At 37.2% G+C, this 18,349-nt stretch overlaps 1 protein-coding gene across 1 annotated transcript in view; it reads right to left on the bottom strand.

Annotated features, from left to right (window-relative positions):
* Positions 1-18,349, bottom strand: part of SLC7A11 (solute carrier family 7 member 11) — a 67,684-nt gene that overhangs the window by 4,969 nt on the left and 44,366 nt on the right. Inside the window, exons 7-11 of the mRNA XM_014057793.2 lie at positions 14,816-14,939; positions 14,560-14,663; positions 8,864-8,960; positions 6,925-7,074; positions 3,938-4,115 (exon numbers count right to left, since the gene is read on the bottom strand). Of these exons, the coding sequence (XP_013913268.1) occupies positions 3,938-4,115; positions 6,925-7,074; positions 8,864-8,960; positions 14,560-14,663; positions 14,816-14,939 (653 nt within the window). The remainder of the gene's footprint in view (positions 1-3,937; positions 4,116-6,924; positions 7,075-8,863; positions 8,961-14,559; positions 14,664-14,815; positions 14,940-18,349) is intronic.

Here is an 18,349-nt window from a genome sequence, read left to right as displayed (position 1 = left end):
AGGAAGACTAGTATAGATCTATTTCAAGCTATTTAGCTCTCATCAGCTAGCCATATCCTTACTGGGATTTGAACCTGTGCTCTATTGCCTCCCAGGCAGGGAGTTAACCATTTGAGCTACAGAGAACGACTCCTTTTATCAGCCAGCCAGGGTGGGAGGTATATACTTAAAGTATATAAGTATATATAAGTATATACCTCCCACCCTGGCTGGCTGATAAAAGGAGTCGTTCTCTGTAGCTCAAATGGTTAACTCCCTGCCTGGGAGGCAATAGAGCACAGGTTCAAATCCCAGTAAGGATATGGCTAGCTGATGAGAGCTAAATAGCTTGAAATAGATCTATACTAGTCTTCCTTTATTTATTTATCAGCACAAATAAAAACACAAATATAACAAAGGCAACAGTAAAAATATTGGGTTTCTGTCTGGATGGACTCTTGTGACGAGCCTAATGACAGAGAGTGGAAGTGTGACCTTCCTCCCACACTTGGGCATACCAGGGGTTGTGACTTTAAGTATATACCTCCCACCCTGGCTGGCTGATAAAAGGAGTCGTTCTCTGTAGCTCAAATGGTTAACTCCCTGCCTGGGAGGCAATAGAGCACAGGTTCAAATCCCAGTAAGGATATGGCTAGCTGATGAGAGCTAAATAGCTTGAAATAGATCTATACTAGTCTTCCTTTATTTATTTATCAGCACAAATAAAAACACAAATATAACAAAGGCAACAGTAAAAATATTGGGTTTCTGTCTGGATGGACTCTTGTGACGAGCCTAATGACAGAGAGTGGAAGTGTGACCTTCCTCCCACACTTGGGCATACCAGGGGTTGTGACTTTAAGTATATACCTCCCACCCTGGCTGGCTGATAAAAGGAGTCGTTCTCTGTAGCTCAAATGGTTAACTCCCTGCCTGGGAGGCAATAGAGCACAGGTTCAAATCCCAGTAAGGATATGGCTAGCTGATGAGAGCTAAATAGCTTGAAATAGATCTATACTAGTCTTCCTTTATTTATTTATCAGCACAAATAAAAACACAAATATAACAAAGGCAACAGTAAAAATATTGGGTTTCTGTCTGGATGGACTCTTGTGACGAGCCTAATGACAGAGAGTGGAAGTGTGACCTTCCTCCCACACTTGGGCATACCAGGGGTTGTGACTTTAAGTATATACCTCCCACCCTGGCTGGCTGATAAAAGGAGTCGTTCTCTGTAGCTCAAATGGTTAACTCCCTGCCTGGGAGGCAATAGAGCACAGGTTCAAATCCCAGTAAGGATATGGCTAGCTGATGAGAGCTAAATAGCTTGAAATAGATCTATACTAGTCTTCCTTTATTTATTTATCAGCACAAATAAAAACATATATATATATATATATATATATATATATATATATATATATATATATATATATATATATATATATATATATATATATATATATATGATGTATATGATGTATATGTATATATATATATATATATATATATATATATATATATATATATATATATATATATATATATATATATATATATGATGTATATGTATATGTATACGTATACGTATACATATGAGAGAGAGAGAGAGGGAGGGAGGGAGGGAGAGAGAGAGATTGTATATTTATATATAATAACTCTATTTATTGATATAATTTAGCAACCATGTTTTAAAAACAATTTTTGGATATATAGTAAATATTCCATTTCACATTCTTGAAAAATAGTCTGTTAGCCTATATACCCCTCCCTTTCTCCCTCCCTCCTTCCCTCCCTCCCCCCCTCTCTCATACACACACACACATGCATAAACACCATTACACAAGATTGTAGATGTTTCTTTCTGCAGGAGCAGCAACAATTGTGTGTGTTAAAGCATAGCTAGTTAAAATTAATTGCAACTATATTAAGGGATTTCTTTTTAGAAGAATCACAGGTACTGGGGTTTTCATTAGGGCTGCAATACATAGGAAATAATGATATGGATTATACATTCCTACCCATTATAACTCTGACATTGTCCTCCGGGCCAAAATTAGCTTTGTGGTATAAAAGATTCCTAATTGTCTCAGCTGACAATGTTTCCTAAAATTAATTGAAATGCTAGAGGCTGAGATTTTTCACAGGAATTTCTATTGAAAAGATGGAGCCCTTCAAGCCCAACATCCTCTTCTGTGCAGGAGTGCAAATTAAAGGATCCCTGACAGAAGACTATCTGGCTTCTGCCTTAGCACAGGTAAAAGGAATTTCTTGGAAACTGGCTGTATAGTACTGACACTCTGCTCCTAACAATTTATTTCTAATGTTCAACTAGCAACGGTGCTCAACTTAAACATAATGCCATAAGGGGTCGTCACATAAGGGTAGAGAAATAGTTTTGAACTAACTAAAATGTACCTATAAGTCTCAATTATGACCAAAGTGAAGTGTACTGATTTCTGGGGTCAGTAAGATATATAAACCACAGAAATATATACTAAAATAGTCTTTTATCTTGGTGGTATTATCATGGAACTAACTAAAAATGAATACATACTTATAGTTTATCTATATCAGTGTGTCAAACTAGATTTCTTCCAGTGCCAGATCAGTATTGTATTTCTCCTCTGTGGGTCGGCACCAGGGCAGGAAGCATGGGAGTGAGACAGGACAGATGCCTCCTACAGCACCCTGCTGGCCAAAATGAAGCACTGGGGGGTGCCATTTTAAATATGAATGACCTCCTGCAGCACTTTACTGGCCAAAAGGGGGCACCGGGGAGTGCTTTTGCCCTCCATGGCTTCCTGCAGCACTCTGCTGGCCAAAAATGGCCCACGTGGAGGCCCCGCACTGCCTCCGGGTGGCCTGTTTTCAGCATCACTGGCCTCCAGCACCACTCTGCCAAAAACAGGCCATGCAGGGGTCTTGCCTTTGACACTTCCAGGCTAGATTTAAGCACCCCATCTGCTGGATGCAGCCTGCAGGCCTTGAGTTTGACACCCCTAGTCTATATCCTTCCTGGCAGTCTTTGCCAACCAAGGTCATTATTGTTTATAAAACCTGGTGCACTGCATAAAATCACATTATACTAACTCCCAATAGTGGGTTTTGAGATTTATAAGATCTGATATTGACTATAACAGCTAGCTGTACCTGATGAATTCCAGTAAGGCTGAAGTAATTTGTAGATTGATTCCTGGTGGCCAATAATACATAAACCACTGATATTAATTGAAAAGTCAATTATATTATTAAGGCAGAAAAGGAATTGTGACCTTGATGAGATAAAGTCATAAATGTGAGGAAATGTCTACTGGTTTCTTCTCTACAATTCACATAAAAATAATGCATTGCTATACACTCAAAGAAATTTCCACACAATTATTCAGTTGTCTCAAATATACTTGGAAAAAGACACTATCTTTGAGAAAGTACAGAAGAAAATATTCCTCCTGTACTGGAGCAATATGTAAACATTGCATGCTTATAGGAACATATACCTACCAAATGAATTGTCTCCTTTCTCAACAAATTTTAGGAGTTACCAGTCAGCATTCATATTTCATTTGATAGACACACATGAAGATGGTTTTATGGTGATAGGAAAGACAACTAGAGACTCACTTTTTTAATGGAAAGAGGATTAGAACGGGGAATGCAGTTGTATTCCAAATTATAAAATGTGTGATGAGTTCTATTACCAAAACCTACTCTCTAATTAAACTAATGCAACAATTTATCCAGTACATCAGATTAAAAAAGATGATGACTGGTGTTATATGAGAATAGTAAAGTATGAAAAACATACATTCTCTGCTGTAAAGTTATTTTGGTTTTTTTTATAAAAACAATATAAAAATAAGAGTTGCCTTTAGGTAAGATGGGTGGCTTATAAATTTTATAAATAAGTCCATACATAAAAATACAAAAAAAATAGTTTTGCTTAAAATTCACTCACCTAAAAATCGCCTAAACCATGTTGGCTTCTTGTCCCATATAATAAAGAGGTAGTAGGCAGGGACTCCTGTCATTGTAATTGCAAAACCAATGCCAGTATTAACTGGATCAGCATAAAGTGACAGTGCAACCATGAAAAGACAGGTGAAGGAAAACAGAGCAGGAATAAACAGTGGCACCTGGAAAACATTCCAAACAATGAGTATTATAAATCTAAATTAGCTATTAAATGTCAGTAGTATTTAATATTCCATGATAATTAAAATATAGTGACACTTTACAACTTTGGAAAAACCTGGATATTCAGGAAGACCTAGGCAAATGCAGGAGAATTATGGAAATATGGCTGCTGTGTGACAGCCATTTTAGTGAGCTCCTTATCTTCCTGTAACAGCTACTTTTATATGGCGGTAAAATAGTTTGTTTTTATTTACTAATATCTATACATTAGTTAAGTTAGCTTTTTTTATTAGGAGCAGTAATTTTTAGATTTAGAATTACATAGGATTTAAGTTTTAAATTACAAGTTCCAGAATTTATCAGAACATCATTGAAGCTATGGGAGTATGTTTTACTTTTTTTATAACTGCCCAAGGATGCAGAAACAAAGGCCAGCAGAAAAAACAAAAAGATTCTTGAAAAGAAAACTTAAAAGGAGACATAAATTGGAATTACAGTTGGGAGGAAACTGCAAACACAGACAACCAAAGATAAAGGACTTATTTCAACTAATGGACTCTACAAGGAAGTCTTTTTCCCTTTTTTTTTTTGCTTTTTCACCCTCATAACCTCAGTAAATAAGCCCTGTTCCTTGCTGGACTGGGAGGAAGATGACCTATGCAAATGCAAGTGGCTATTAAAAGAAAAGGAAACTACATGCATTTTTATTCAACATGCATCCCAGTGGTGGTTTAATTAATAACACGTTCTATACTATTGTCAGTTTTCTTAGTGGAATAAAGTGGTTGATGTGGTTAAAAATTGGAAAGATGTCTTTAAACTGGTAAATGGTACGTCTATGTAAACAAATACTTTTGAAGCTATGCTAGCCATCAACCACTGAATATAATTCAAGGTACTGGTAATCATCTATAAAGCCTTTAATGATATAGGATCTGGGTATTTGCAGGACCTTCTCTTTTCAATTGTCTATTTAAGACCTGTCTGAATTGGCATGTTCTGGATTCCATTGGTTGATTGATTAAAGCAATGTCATCTTACGTGACTGAAAGTATTCTTTCAGAAGAATGCTGCCTTCTGGAACAGCATTTGCCCTGAAATCCACATGCACCACTAATTGCTATGGAATTGTAACAGTTTATTTTGGTTTTTTTCTTCATGGTGCAGTTTTCTTTTAATGTTGTTTTGAATGAACGTAAGTCACTCACAGTCATTTGTGGGTGAGAAGCCTTAGAAATTGGTTAAATAAATAAAAAATAAAAGGGAATTGCATCAATTTATGAAAACGAGTTTTATCAATGGCTATTAGTTTTGAGACTCTGTGTTATTTCTACACCTGAAGCCACAAGTTCAACAGTATAATAGAAACAACAGTGGAAGAGAGGTTGCATCTGTGTCTTGCTCACAAGTACCACAAAGGCATCTGCACTGTGAAAAACAAAATGCTTAGTCCCATACAGTAAGGCTGATCAGATGTTCTCACAAATCTGTGCAGACTGTAATTTGAAAGGCTTGTATATTTTTTCCCAGCATTTTTTTTGCTTTGCTAGTCTACCATCTACCATTTTAAATGATAATGCATAAGCAATGAGAACCAGAATGTAGTATTTTAGAATTGTCTATTTGAATGAGCCTTACAATGAAACAAGATTTTCAGTGTATGATCTATGATTTAAAACTCTTCACTATATATTGCTTAACTTCCCAGCTCAATAAATAATCAGGCAAAAGACTGGCAGGTTAAATGAATTTTAGAAATGAATAACAAGTTCTGATAGCAAGGTGTACCTATAATATTCCATACTTCTTTGTTCACAGAAATTTTAAAATATATACAGTATATTTTTAACTTAAAAACTTGGAATCTATTTTAAAATGTAGGAAAACCTACAATATGTAATTAAACACTTCAGTTTTCAAGAATGATATAGTGTTCCTTACTGGAAAAACAAAAGCAAATTTTTAGATTTTATTTTAGCTTTTTTAAGTCTGTCTTTATTATTTTTATAAATAACCGAAGGCTGAAAACCTACCTAATATTTCTTCCTCCTATTTTCTTCACAACAACCACCTGTAAGGTGAGTTGGACTGACAGAGAGTGATTGGTCCAAAGTCACCCAGCCTGCTTTCATGCCTATGGCAGGACCTATCTTCTCTTAGTTTCTAATCTGGTGCTGTAACAATTAGACCATTAACAATAAAATCCCAATGAACTATTGAAAATAAAACTAAAATAAAATAAGGGGGAAATGATTCCTGTATCATGAAGCAATATAAAACTAAAACAATGATCACGATATTACTGTATAAAGTAATATTGAGCAAAATATGTTCTTTGACTGCAGGACTGCAATCTGTGTTCTTTAACCAGCACTGAAATCACTTAAGGCCTAGCTGAGATACATAATCCCTAAAAGAAGCAGAACCAATTCAGGCAACTGCCATGTGACACAATGACTGAAGAACTGTCAATATTTTTTAAAAAAATTCTTCATGAGTTCCTCAGTTTGATGTTGAAGAATGTGGCTACATTTGCCACCAAACCTGTTTGGCTCCCAAACTTGATTACTACCATAATTGTAATTGACACTGTTGAAGATAAGAAAGTACCATACTGTTCTATTGGTGACATAATACCATCTTGTTTGGGGCTCTTCCTAAGCAAGGCCTCACGAGCTATTTTCAGAGAACAGATAAATTCATATGAATGTAGGAACAACCAGAAAAGAGGATATTTTCATTAGGCAATCTCTTTTTAAATATAGGGTTTGGACTGTTTATGGAAAACAGTCATGGAACCATGGTTACCTTGAAAGGACGAGGCATATCAGGACATTTATATCTGAGATAGATCATCCCAGCAACTGCCAATCCGATAAAAAGCCATCTTGCAAAACTGAGGAAGTTCAAGAGGCTGTAGAGATCACTGGTGAAGAGCATGATCATAGTGAGAGGGTACTGAAAAATAATGTAAAAATAAAAAAGTTTCATTGGTACAGAAGTTGTTGCTTATTACATTGTATTGGATACATCATAAACCACATTGACACCCCCCCCCCGCTTACTGAAAAAAAAATCAGTTAATCCATCTCTTTGAGACTCTTATAGTTGGAGTTCTAACATTTTCTCCAAAATCTTTGCCACTGAAGAATGTGGTACACTAGACAACTGGTATCCAAAATGATTGGATCTAGAGATGGCTTTGCGAAGAGAAGAACATTATCAACCTCACTGAACTTGATCCAATTATCCTGAAGGAGATTAGTTGAGTGTGAATGCAGCCCATATATGATGAAGCTCATACGGTCCAGCACCCAATCCAACTCCTCAGAATTCATGAAATAAAATTGATGCCAGATTCTAAAGATTGTATCTTTGTCATGTCTCATATCCTGCCCATATGGAGTCCAAACCTCAGTAAATTTGACCAATGCTATTAGTGAAAACTTGTCAAATTATTCAGTGGCCTATAAATAGCTCTAGTTTGTCACTTTCTAATACCGTGTTTCCCTGAAAATAAGGCAGGGTCTTATTTTCTTTTGATCCCCAAAATAAGTGCTTGGCCTTATTTTCGGGGAGGTCTTATTATTTTTGAGGTGCAGGAGGCAGTGAGTGTGGTCACCTCATGGCTGCTGCTGTGTTGCAATATTTTCAGAGAGGGCTTATTTTCAGTATACAGTTTATTTTAGCGCATGTGCCCAAAAGCCTGGTTGGGTTTATTATCTGGGGAAGTCTTGTTTACAGGGTAGGGAGTAAATCACACTAAAATGGCTGATGCGGCACAGACTACTGATGTAAAGGACAGAAATGTTTACTGGCCTAATCACCACAATATACACTTGGATGTGAGCTTGTACCCATGTCCATTTCTGATCTCTCTGCACAGACTAGCAATGAATAATTAATTTTCTAATATACTGTTTCTACAATGAGATGCCATATAGTGGGTATAAGAGCGTCTGACCCTATTCTCCTCAGTCAATTCATTCTCTCTTTATACAGTCATGAAAGAAAATGTTTCTCCTGCAATCTGATTAACTTATATATGTATAAGTGCTTAAGACCAAAACTATTGTATTAGTGAAAGGTTACAGCTATCCAGCTTGATAGGACTTTTGTATTGTTCATTGGATTTGATAATTGTGACAGTGAGAAAGCAATGTGTATTCCTCCACTTTATCCAATTGCAGGTTCTATTATACATGTTCATTGTCATCATTAAAATTGTGGTCCTTTATCCAACCTGCCATCTCATTTCAGCATTGTAGATTGGTGATATAAAAAGGCAGTTATATACATATGTATATGAATTACATAGAATTAGCACCATGAAAGGAGGGATAGTGCTGTTTATCTATCACTGATGTTTACATCTTTCTTCAAAATATTGAGAATGTAACTTCAGATCTTCAAAGCAGCACATTAGCATATAGCCTGTCTTTAGAATTTCACTGGTCTGCCTCCTATCTAGGAAAAGTCATTCCATTGAGAGTTTAACTAATCACTCTCATTCAACCTTCAAATAAAATACAGCAGTCTGATTTAAGTGCTGACCTGTGAGAGTTAAGGACAACTAGCAGAAAGTTATTGAATACATCATCACATTATTTATTTTCCACCCCTCCAAACATAGTAAAATGGAAATAAATAACCACATTTCAAGTAGTGTTTAAGTTACATTTGAATGCTTCCGAGCAGGACCATGTTATACAGTGTTGATAAATAGCCATTTCTTTATATGATTTACCAAAACAATGACAGCTGGTAGAGGAGTGTGCTTGCGAACATGAATCATGGAGAGAATTTTTGGAAGGTGACCCTCACGGGATGCAACGTAGAACATCCTGATGGGAAAATAAATTTGGACAGCTTTTAAAGATGCTCATTACCAAGATTAATTGAAGCAGTTCACCAGAGATGCTGAATTCATTCAAAGTTATCCTCAATAGTACTATTTGTTTCTATGCAAGGCCAGCATTAGAAGCTGAATTAAAGAATTTTAGAAAGCAAATTTAAAAGCTTATGGAAAAAACCTAAAACCTATTTTGTACCTACATCTTTGTCAGTGTTTAAAGACAGAAATAGTTGAGCACTGCTTTATTTTACTTTTGCAGATAATTTCTACAAGTATCAGTGAAATTGTACCAGGCAATGGGAATAATAATAATAATTAATAATAATAATAATAATAATAATAATAATAATAATAATAATAATAATAATAATAAAACTCTGCCATTGCCGGTCCCAAGCCCGGATGAGAAAGGAGAAGGGTTGGGGTCAGGTTGGCAAACGGATCCCATAAAAAAAAAACCACCAACCCACACAATATGGTGAAAGAAACGAATAAAAATTCTATACCGCATCGGTAGTCGCGCGGGTTAACAAGGGCCGCGGCGGATGTTGGGGTCCCTGGACATCCGTCGACAAGTGGGCTACAAGTGGACCAGCCAACAAAACGACAAAAATATAGTGCAGATGAAAACCATGCCATAATGGCCTGTTACTACAACTCAGAGCCAGGAAAAAGAGGTTATTTAAAGCGAATGTATGAATTATGGAAACAACAATATCCAGAGTCAAATGTTAGTGAACAACGACTAGCAGATCAAAGGCGATTTATTATACGGAATAAAGTGTTTAGTGAAGTTGAACTTGAGGAAATTCAGACAAATTGCAAAACTAAAAAAACAACATCACAAGCAGAAATAACTGATATTCAAGACACAATTAAAGACATTGTAGTAGAACTTCCAGAAGAAGCTGTCGGGGAGGAAATAACAACACTACCACCAGAACCAGTTATCACTGAACCAACTGATGAACTAACTCAAAAACAAAAAGAATTGAAGGATAAGATCATGGAGCATTTTCTGCTTAATGAGGAAAGGCAACGTCTACCATCATTAAAAACTGTGCCTAAGAAAATTTTGGCCCCTATTATGAAAATAGTTAATGCAGTGTTTTCAACAATTGAACCGGGATCCATCTTGGAAACAAACCAGTTAATGTATAGTGCAGCTGTAATAGTCACTAATGAACTAGGCATTAAAATCAAAGTTCCTAATCACACAATGAAAAAAGCATCAAAGCCAAAGTGGAAAATCCAATTAGAACAAAAAGTTAAAAAATTAAGGGCAGATGCTAGCAACTTAAAGAACATGCATGAGCAACAGCTTAAAAACAGCAAAATCATAGATCAGCTAATCAGAAAATATAGATTGGATACAAGAAACATCAATTAAGCTGTAGAGATTGTAAAACAGCAGATAACAGCAACAGCTAGAAAAATTGAAAGATATGAGGCACGAATCATCCAATACAAACAAAATCAGCAATTTCGATCAGACCAACAGTGTTTTTATCAAAGTCTTAATGTAAATGGTGACACCAAAAGTGAAAAACCAGAAAAGCAGGCCACAGTGGAATTCTGGAAAGAACTGTGGGAAAATGCAAAGGACTACAATAAGGAAGCAAAGTGGATACATGACTTTGAGAAAAGCATTGGCAACAAACAAATGCAAGTATTTGAAATAATAACTGAGATGGTCAAAAATCGAGTAAAAAAAGTAAAGAATTGGACATCACCTGGAAAGGACCAATTACATGGTTTCTGGCTCAAATATCTGACCAGTTTACATGCAATATTGGCCAGGCAACTGAATGAAATTTTACAAAAGGGCCAAATTGATGAATGGTTGACAACTGGAAAAACATACTTGATTAAGAAAGAGGAACAACAGCTGAAAACTAAGACCAATAACATGCTTGCCAACAACCTTCAAATTACTCACAGGCATTATTGCAGATAACATTATGGATTATTTGGAAACAAACATCTTGCCAGTAGAACAAAAAGGCAACAAAAGAAGGAGCAGGGGTACAAAAGATCAGCTCCTAATTGATAACATGATATTAAAAAATTGTAAGAACAGAAAAACCAACTTGAATATGGTCTGGATTGATTACAAAAAGGCATTTGACTCATTGCCACATAGTTGGGTCATGAAATGCTTAGAAACAACTGGCATTAGCAAAAATATTACATCCTTTACTGAAAAGGCAATGAAACAGTGGAGAACTGAGTTGGCAGTAGGGAATGAGAACTATGGAATGGTTAATATCAAGCGAGGAATTTTCCAGGGTGATTCACTTTCACCTCTTCTCTTCATCATCGCAATGATCCCACTATCAGTAATCTTAAAAAAAATGAAATTAGGCTACCAAACAGCCAAAGAAGCTGAAAAAATTTCTCAATTATTATATATGGATGATTTGAAACTCTATGGAAAGTCAGAAATAGAAATCCAATCACTGACAAATGCAGTCCGAGTATTCAGCACAGATATTTCAATGCAGTTTGGCATGGAAAAATGTGCCACTGTATCCATAAAAAGGGGCAAAATCACTACATATGAGGGAATTGAAATGTCCAATGGCCAACTAATTCAATGCAATGAAAATGAAGCCTACAAATACTTAGGCATTCTGCAGTTGGATAACATCAAGCATGGAGAAGTAAAAACTATTGTCAGGAGAGAATTCACCAACAGAGTTAGGAAAATTTTGAAATCTAAATTAAATGGTGGAAATACAATCAAGGCCATAAATACCTGGGCAATACCAGTTATAAGATACACAGCTGGTATAGTTAACTGGACACAAGCTGATTTGGACATTTTGGACAGAAAAACCAGGAAACTAATGACAATGCACTACAGTTTACATCCATATGGTGATACTGATAGATTATACCTGCCCCGAAAATCAGGTGGTAGAGGATTATTACAAGTGAAGCAAATAGTTGAAGAAGAAAAACATGCACTGGCTGATTATTTAAGAGAAAGTCAAGAACATCTATTAACTGAAGTAAAGAACAAAAATCTATTGAAGGTCCAACAGACGAAACAAGAATACAGAAAAGATGTGATAAAATCAAGAATGGAGAGTTGGCAGAACAAAGCATTGCATGGCCAATTTCTGGAAAAAATAAAAGATAAAGTGGACAGTGAACAAACTTGGTTATGGTTAACAACAGGTACATTAAAGAAAGAAACAGAGTCACTAATCCTGGCTGCGCAAGAACAAGCTATCCACACAAATGCCATTAAGGCCAAAATCGAAAAATCCTCTGATGATGCAAAATGCAGACTTTGCAAAGAAGCTGATGAAACTGTTGATCACATACTCAGCTGCTGTAAAAAAAAATTGCGCAGAATGATTATAAATTGCGGCACAATTCAGTAGCACAAATGATCCATTGGAATTTGTGCAAAAATTATAATATTAAAACAGCAAAAAACTGGTGGGAACATCAGCCTGAAAAAGTCACCGAAAATCAGATGGTCAAGATCTTGTGGGATTTCCGTATACAAACGGACAAAATACTGGCGCATAATACACCAGACATCACACTGGTTGAGAAAAATAAGGTCACAATCATAGACATCGCAATACCAGGTGGTAGCAGGGTCGTCGAGAAGGAACATGAAAAAATTGCAAAATACCAGGACTTAAAAATTGAAATTCAACAACTATGGCACAAACCAGCAGTGGTAATTCCAGTGGTAATTGGCACACTGGGTGCTATTCCAAAAGCACTGGAATTACATTCAAAACAGTTAAAAATTGATAAAATCACGATCAGTCAAATGCAAAAAGCTGCACTGCTTGGATCTGCACGCATATTACGAAAATACGTTACGACGTCCTAGGCCCCTGGGTGGGGCCCGACTAGTAATCAATGCCAAATTCGGCAAAACAACTGGCCGCTGTGATACAATTGTATAATAATAATAATAATTGTGGAAATACAATCAAGGCCATAAATAACTGGGCAATACCAGTTGTAAGATACACAGCTGGTATAGTTAACTGGACACAAGCTGATTTGGACATTTTGGACCGAAAAACCAGGATACTAATGACAATGCACTACAGTTTACATCCACGTGGTGATACTGATAGACTACACCTGCCCCGAAAATCAGGTGGTAGAGGATTATTACAAGTGAAGCAAATAGTTGAAGAAGAAAAACATGCACTGGCTGATTATTTAAAGAACGTCAAGAATATCTATTAATCGAAGTAAAGAACAAAAATCTACTGAAGGCCCAACAGACGAAACAAGAATACAGAAAAGATGTGATAAAATCAAGAATGGAGAGTTGGCAGAACAAAGCACTGCATGCCCAATTTCTGGAAAAAATAAAAGATAAAGTGGACAGTGAACAAACTTGGTTATGGTTAACAACAGGTACATTAAAGAAAGAAACAGAGTCACTAATCCTGGCTGCGCAAGAACAAGCTATCCGCACAAATGCCATTAAGGCCAAAATCGAAAAATCCTCTTATGATGCCAAATGCAGAGTTTGCAAAGAAGCTGATGAAACTGTTGATCACATACTCAGCTGCTGTAAAAAAATCGTGCAGACTGATTATAAATTGCGGCACAATTCAGTAGCACAAATGATCCATTGGAATTTGTGCAAAAATTATAATATTAAAACAGCAAAAAACTGGTGGGAACATCAGCCTGAAAAAGTCACCGAAAATCAGATGGTCAAGATTTTGTGGGATTTCCGTATACAAACGGACAAAATACTGGCGCATAATACACCAGACATCACACTGGTTGAGAAAAATAAGGTCACAATCATAGACATCGCAATACCAGGTGGTAGCAGGGTCGTCGAGAAGGAACATGAAAAAATCGCAAAATACCAGGACTTAAAAATTGAAATTCAACGACTATGGCACAAACCAGCAGTGGTAATTCCAGTGGTAATTGGCACACTGGGTGCTATTCCAAAAGCACTGGAATTACATTTAAAACAGTTAAAAATTGACAAAATCACCATCAGTCAAATGCAAAAAGCCGCACTGCTTGGATCTGCATGTATATTTCGAAAATACGTTACGGCGTCCTAGGCCCCTGGGTGGGGCCCGACTAGTAACCAATGCCAAATCCGGCGAAATAACTGGCCGCTGTGATACAATTGTATAATAATAATAATAAGTGTGTGTGTGTGTGTGTGTGTGTGTGTGTGTGTGTGTATATATATATATATATATATATATATATATATATATATATATATATATATATATATATATATATATATATATATATATATATATATATATATATATATATATATATATACTGTGTATACACACACACACAGACTGAGACTGAGACTTTGTGCAATATTATACATTGTTCTATTGCTTTCACTCATTTTACTATTAGACTGCATTCAGTGTGAACTAAACCTAAAGGAAAAGTATAATATTCTCTCTGTATTTATTCAATTATTGGGCTGTTGGTGATATTTACATAGGAAGAAATAAATCTAATGAATTGTATGTGTGTATATGGATATACAGTATATTTCTATGTTCACTTTTATTTTAGCTTTCATTAGCAAAAGAATAACTTACCTTGAAACTGCAAATATACCACCATTCATAGATCCAAAGCAAGAAAGTGCAACAAAAATAGGAACAGCTAAGGAAAAATTTCCCAGTAGACGTTCAGAAAAAGTCTAACAAAAAAAAAACAGAAAACATTACTAATATTGTTTAATATTAAAATATAGATCCTATAAATTTAGTTCTTCTCTTATAATCAAAGGATTTATTTCCAATATGTTATAATGCTCCCTAATTTCCTATATGCATTTTTACCACGACTTACCACTGCCACTGCCTTGGAGATTAGCATATCCTTAGGGCTCAGAGTTGTAAAATAGGCCACATTAGTTAAGACATAGCCAAGTGTGACAATTACCATTGATGAGCAAATGGCGAGTGGCACATTTCTGAAAAACAGAAAAAAATTGAGCATTATCCATCTGCACATAAAATTAAATCAGTGTGGTTAGGAAATATATTTGATTCATGCTATATCGCGTTCATTGTGACTACTGATTTTATACATAAGATAAATCTTGTTACATGAAACCTGATTGCTTATAATATTATACCTCAGTCAGAGTAATTTCTCTTTTGCATTATAAATAATTGCTAACTGGATAGATTGCAAACAGTAGGCAAGTTCTGTCCCATCCCTGTTTGCAAAGTCTGAAACATGATGCCTCCATTGATTACACTTAAAAAAACTATTTTGGGTCAACATTGTAAGCAAGCTTTATTGGTCAGGCATTTATTATTCAAACAGAAATGCTGAAAATTGCATTTATCCTCACCACTTTCTAATTTACAATTGCATAGAATTTGTTTGAGCCAGTGGGATACACTATATTCTGAGCTAGTCTGGAGAATTATCATCAAATTGTAATTTAACATATATTTTGAGATCAAAGTGGACCACCGGTTTTTCTTGGGCAAAACAGTAATGGGTAGAAATCTAGATAATCCAAGATAGATTGTAACCACAAATCTGAATATAACCTATTCAAATAAGGAATTACAATTTGGCAAGTTCTTTTGTGACCATCAGTATTTCACGGTAGATATTACAAGACTCTATTACCTCAAGAGACAAAAGGAAATGTAACTGGGAATCTTTCCAAACAAATTGAATCCTAAACTCTTATGTTTGAAATGAATAAATTAATTTCATGTATAATTTTTTTTGAATGAAGGCTAAATGATACATTTTAAGAAACATTTTTAGACATAACATGCCCCATTTTAATGGCTCAGAAGAGTGACAGTGACATTTTAAAAACAGGGTGATATCAATCAACCATTAGATCTTTTCTTTAGTCTTATCTTGCAATTCACCAAATTCTTAGTCAGTGTTGTCTTGCTTCATAATACATTTTGGGTTTTATATTTAACACACACCTGGTTGTAAAGAGTCATCCTACCAAATCCTGTAATTAAAACTTAATTATTACAATTCACACCACAAGACCTAGCCTTTAATAATAGCATAATTATACATATTAGAATTGTTAAATTACAATCTGATTGAGAGAGCAGAAAAAGCAAATGTTGTACCTCCTTACTTGTCCTAACTGGTAATTTTTCCCTTCTTCATCCAACCTGCTATAATAAAATCCTAGCCAAATCCAGCAGCAGATTAATAAGGATAAATTGAAGAGATTGGTACACAGGATAGCTTTTATATCCTAGATAGCAGTGACGGGTGGTGAGCTTCATGGCTGGTGAGGCAAGAGCAAAAGCCCCGCTGACTTCAACTCCCAGAATTCCTCCTCCAGTCATGTTGCAATGACGTCATCTGCATGGATCTGCTCCACTTCGGTTTGTTCACGGGGGGGGGGGGGAGGGCTGCCGCTGAAGATGCCGACGAGCCTTCGCCACCACCAGAATAACTGCTGCTGCCTCCTCCTCCTTCTCCAACAGCACCACCACATTTGCTGCCCAGCGCTGGGGCCTTTTTTCCTGCTCCCGCTCCCTCCCACGGACACATGGCTCCTCAAAAGCATGGAGGAGTAGGAAGGGGCAGGGGTAACGCAGAGCCCAGCTCAGGTGCTCCGAGCGAAGGGGGAGACGCCGCTGCCATGGGCAGGGGCGCCGGTGGGACCTTTGCCTGCTTCACCTCAGCCACAGCGTTGGGCAGCAAATCCGGCAGTGCTGTTGGAGGAGGAGGAGGTGGCAGCAGATATTCCGGTGGCAGCGGGGGCTTTGGGGCTTCACTTCAGCTGCAGTGCTGGGTGCAAGCGGCTAAGACTAGCCGCCCACAAAGGACCTCCCCGGACTTGCTTTGCTGAACACGGGGCAACTGTGGCTAGTTTGAGCGGGTGCAGCCGGTACAAACTACCGTCAGTCGCCCTGCACTCATCACAACAAGTATGTTGAGGTCCTTTGTGGGCGGCCAGTCTTAGCCGCCTGCAAAGGACTTCCCCACACTTGCTTTGCTGAACACAGGGCAACTGATGGTAATGAGCAATGCAGCCGGTGCCTAGGAGGTCCTAGGAGACCTGCTGTGCCATGTAAGCTCCTGCTGCTGTCCCCGTGCCCATGCTAAGTAGATTTTCTGAGGCCCCTCAGCTTCTGGAGCCTGTGACAGAAATCACTGTGCGGCAGTTAGAAACTCAGCCACCCGAGCAGCTTCGCTTCGCCGCCTCCAGTCCTCCCTTGCCCTCTCCGCCCGCCGGGATGGAGCACATCAAGCATGTCCCGCTGAATGGCCAGCCTGGAAGGCATGCCGGCACTTTAAAGTGAATGCTGCCTCGGCCCATCATAGAGCGAAACATGTTTCACTCAATGGCGGGCCGAAAAATGAAAAAATGAAAAATAAAAAATAAAAATAAATGTGCCAGCTCGTGCGCCAGCAGAGGCGGGTAAAAAAAAAAAAAAACACACACACACAATAAAAACAATTTACAATTACTTACATTACAAATAAATTGAATTCCTCTCCCCTGCCCCTCCCTCTGACCCACATACCTTCCAGCTGCATCAAAAATGCAAGATTTGGTCTAGCCAGGGCCAGGCAGGCTAGGATAGTTGCTGCTAGAGTCACCACATGGATGGCTTTGTTTAAATGTTTTTAAAAGCCTCTAAACAAAGTGCCCTCTGCAGGAGGAGGCGAGAGAATCACGTGCCTCATTTGCATAAGGAATTTTTCGCTTTTTAACCCTTGCTTAACTCTTAAAAGGTGAAAAATTCCTTATGCAAAGGAGGCCCATAGTTCTCTCGCCTCCCCCTACAGTTAGCACTAAGCAGACTCAGAGTCACTGTGACTTGGAGTCTGGCAGCAACTACCTTGGCCTTTTTAATTATTTTAAAAATTCTTTCCTTTTCCTCATGAGACTGGTGAGGCCCCGCCTCCCCTGCCTCCAGTGACTGCACATCCCTGCTAGATAGAATGGGTAGACAGGGTAAGGTAGTGAGAGTGGAAAAGCTGATAGATAGGGTAGCCTAAACCTAACCCTGTTGCCTCAGAGATTAGAAAAATCATAACAAGATTATTCAATCATTTTCAGATGTAGGTTTTTTGAGTGAGTAGTAAATATTCATTTGCCTGAAAAGTACTCTTTGGAGATCTCACAGCAAATCCAATATAATATCTTGAAATATTTCACTTGAAGAAAGACAAGAGAAAAAAGGCTATAAAATATCTTTTTACTCCATTAGTTAAAAATTAGTCCCCTATTCAAGAGAATCCAGATTCAAGAATCACCATTTTCCTGTATATTGGGCAAGCAGTAGCAAGAACAAAGAAAAAAGGATATGCTGCCGCTCTCCAGTTTAGTACTTAATAACATTGCTATTTATCTATGGAGTTTCTCAGTCA

This window comes from Thamnophis sirtalis, unplaced genomic scaffold, assembly GCF_051295495.1.
Source record: "Thamnophis sirtalis isolate CommonGarterSnake01/CBP01778 unplaced genomic scaffold, rThaSir2_p1.2 scaffold_10, whole genome shotgun sequence".
Lineage (NCBI taxonomy): Eukaryota > Metazoa > Chordata > Lepidosauria > Squamata > Natricidae > Thamnophis > Thamnophis sirtalis.
The sequence above is the reverse complement of the archived record's forward strand: the minus strand, read 5'-3'. Positions and strand labels throughout refer to the sequence as shown.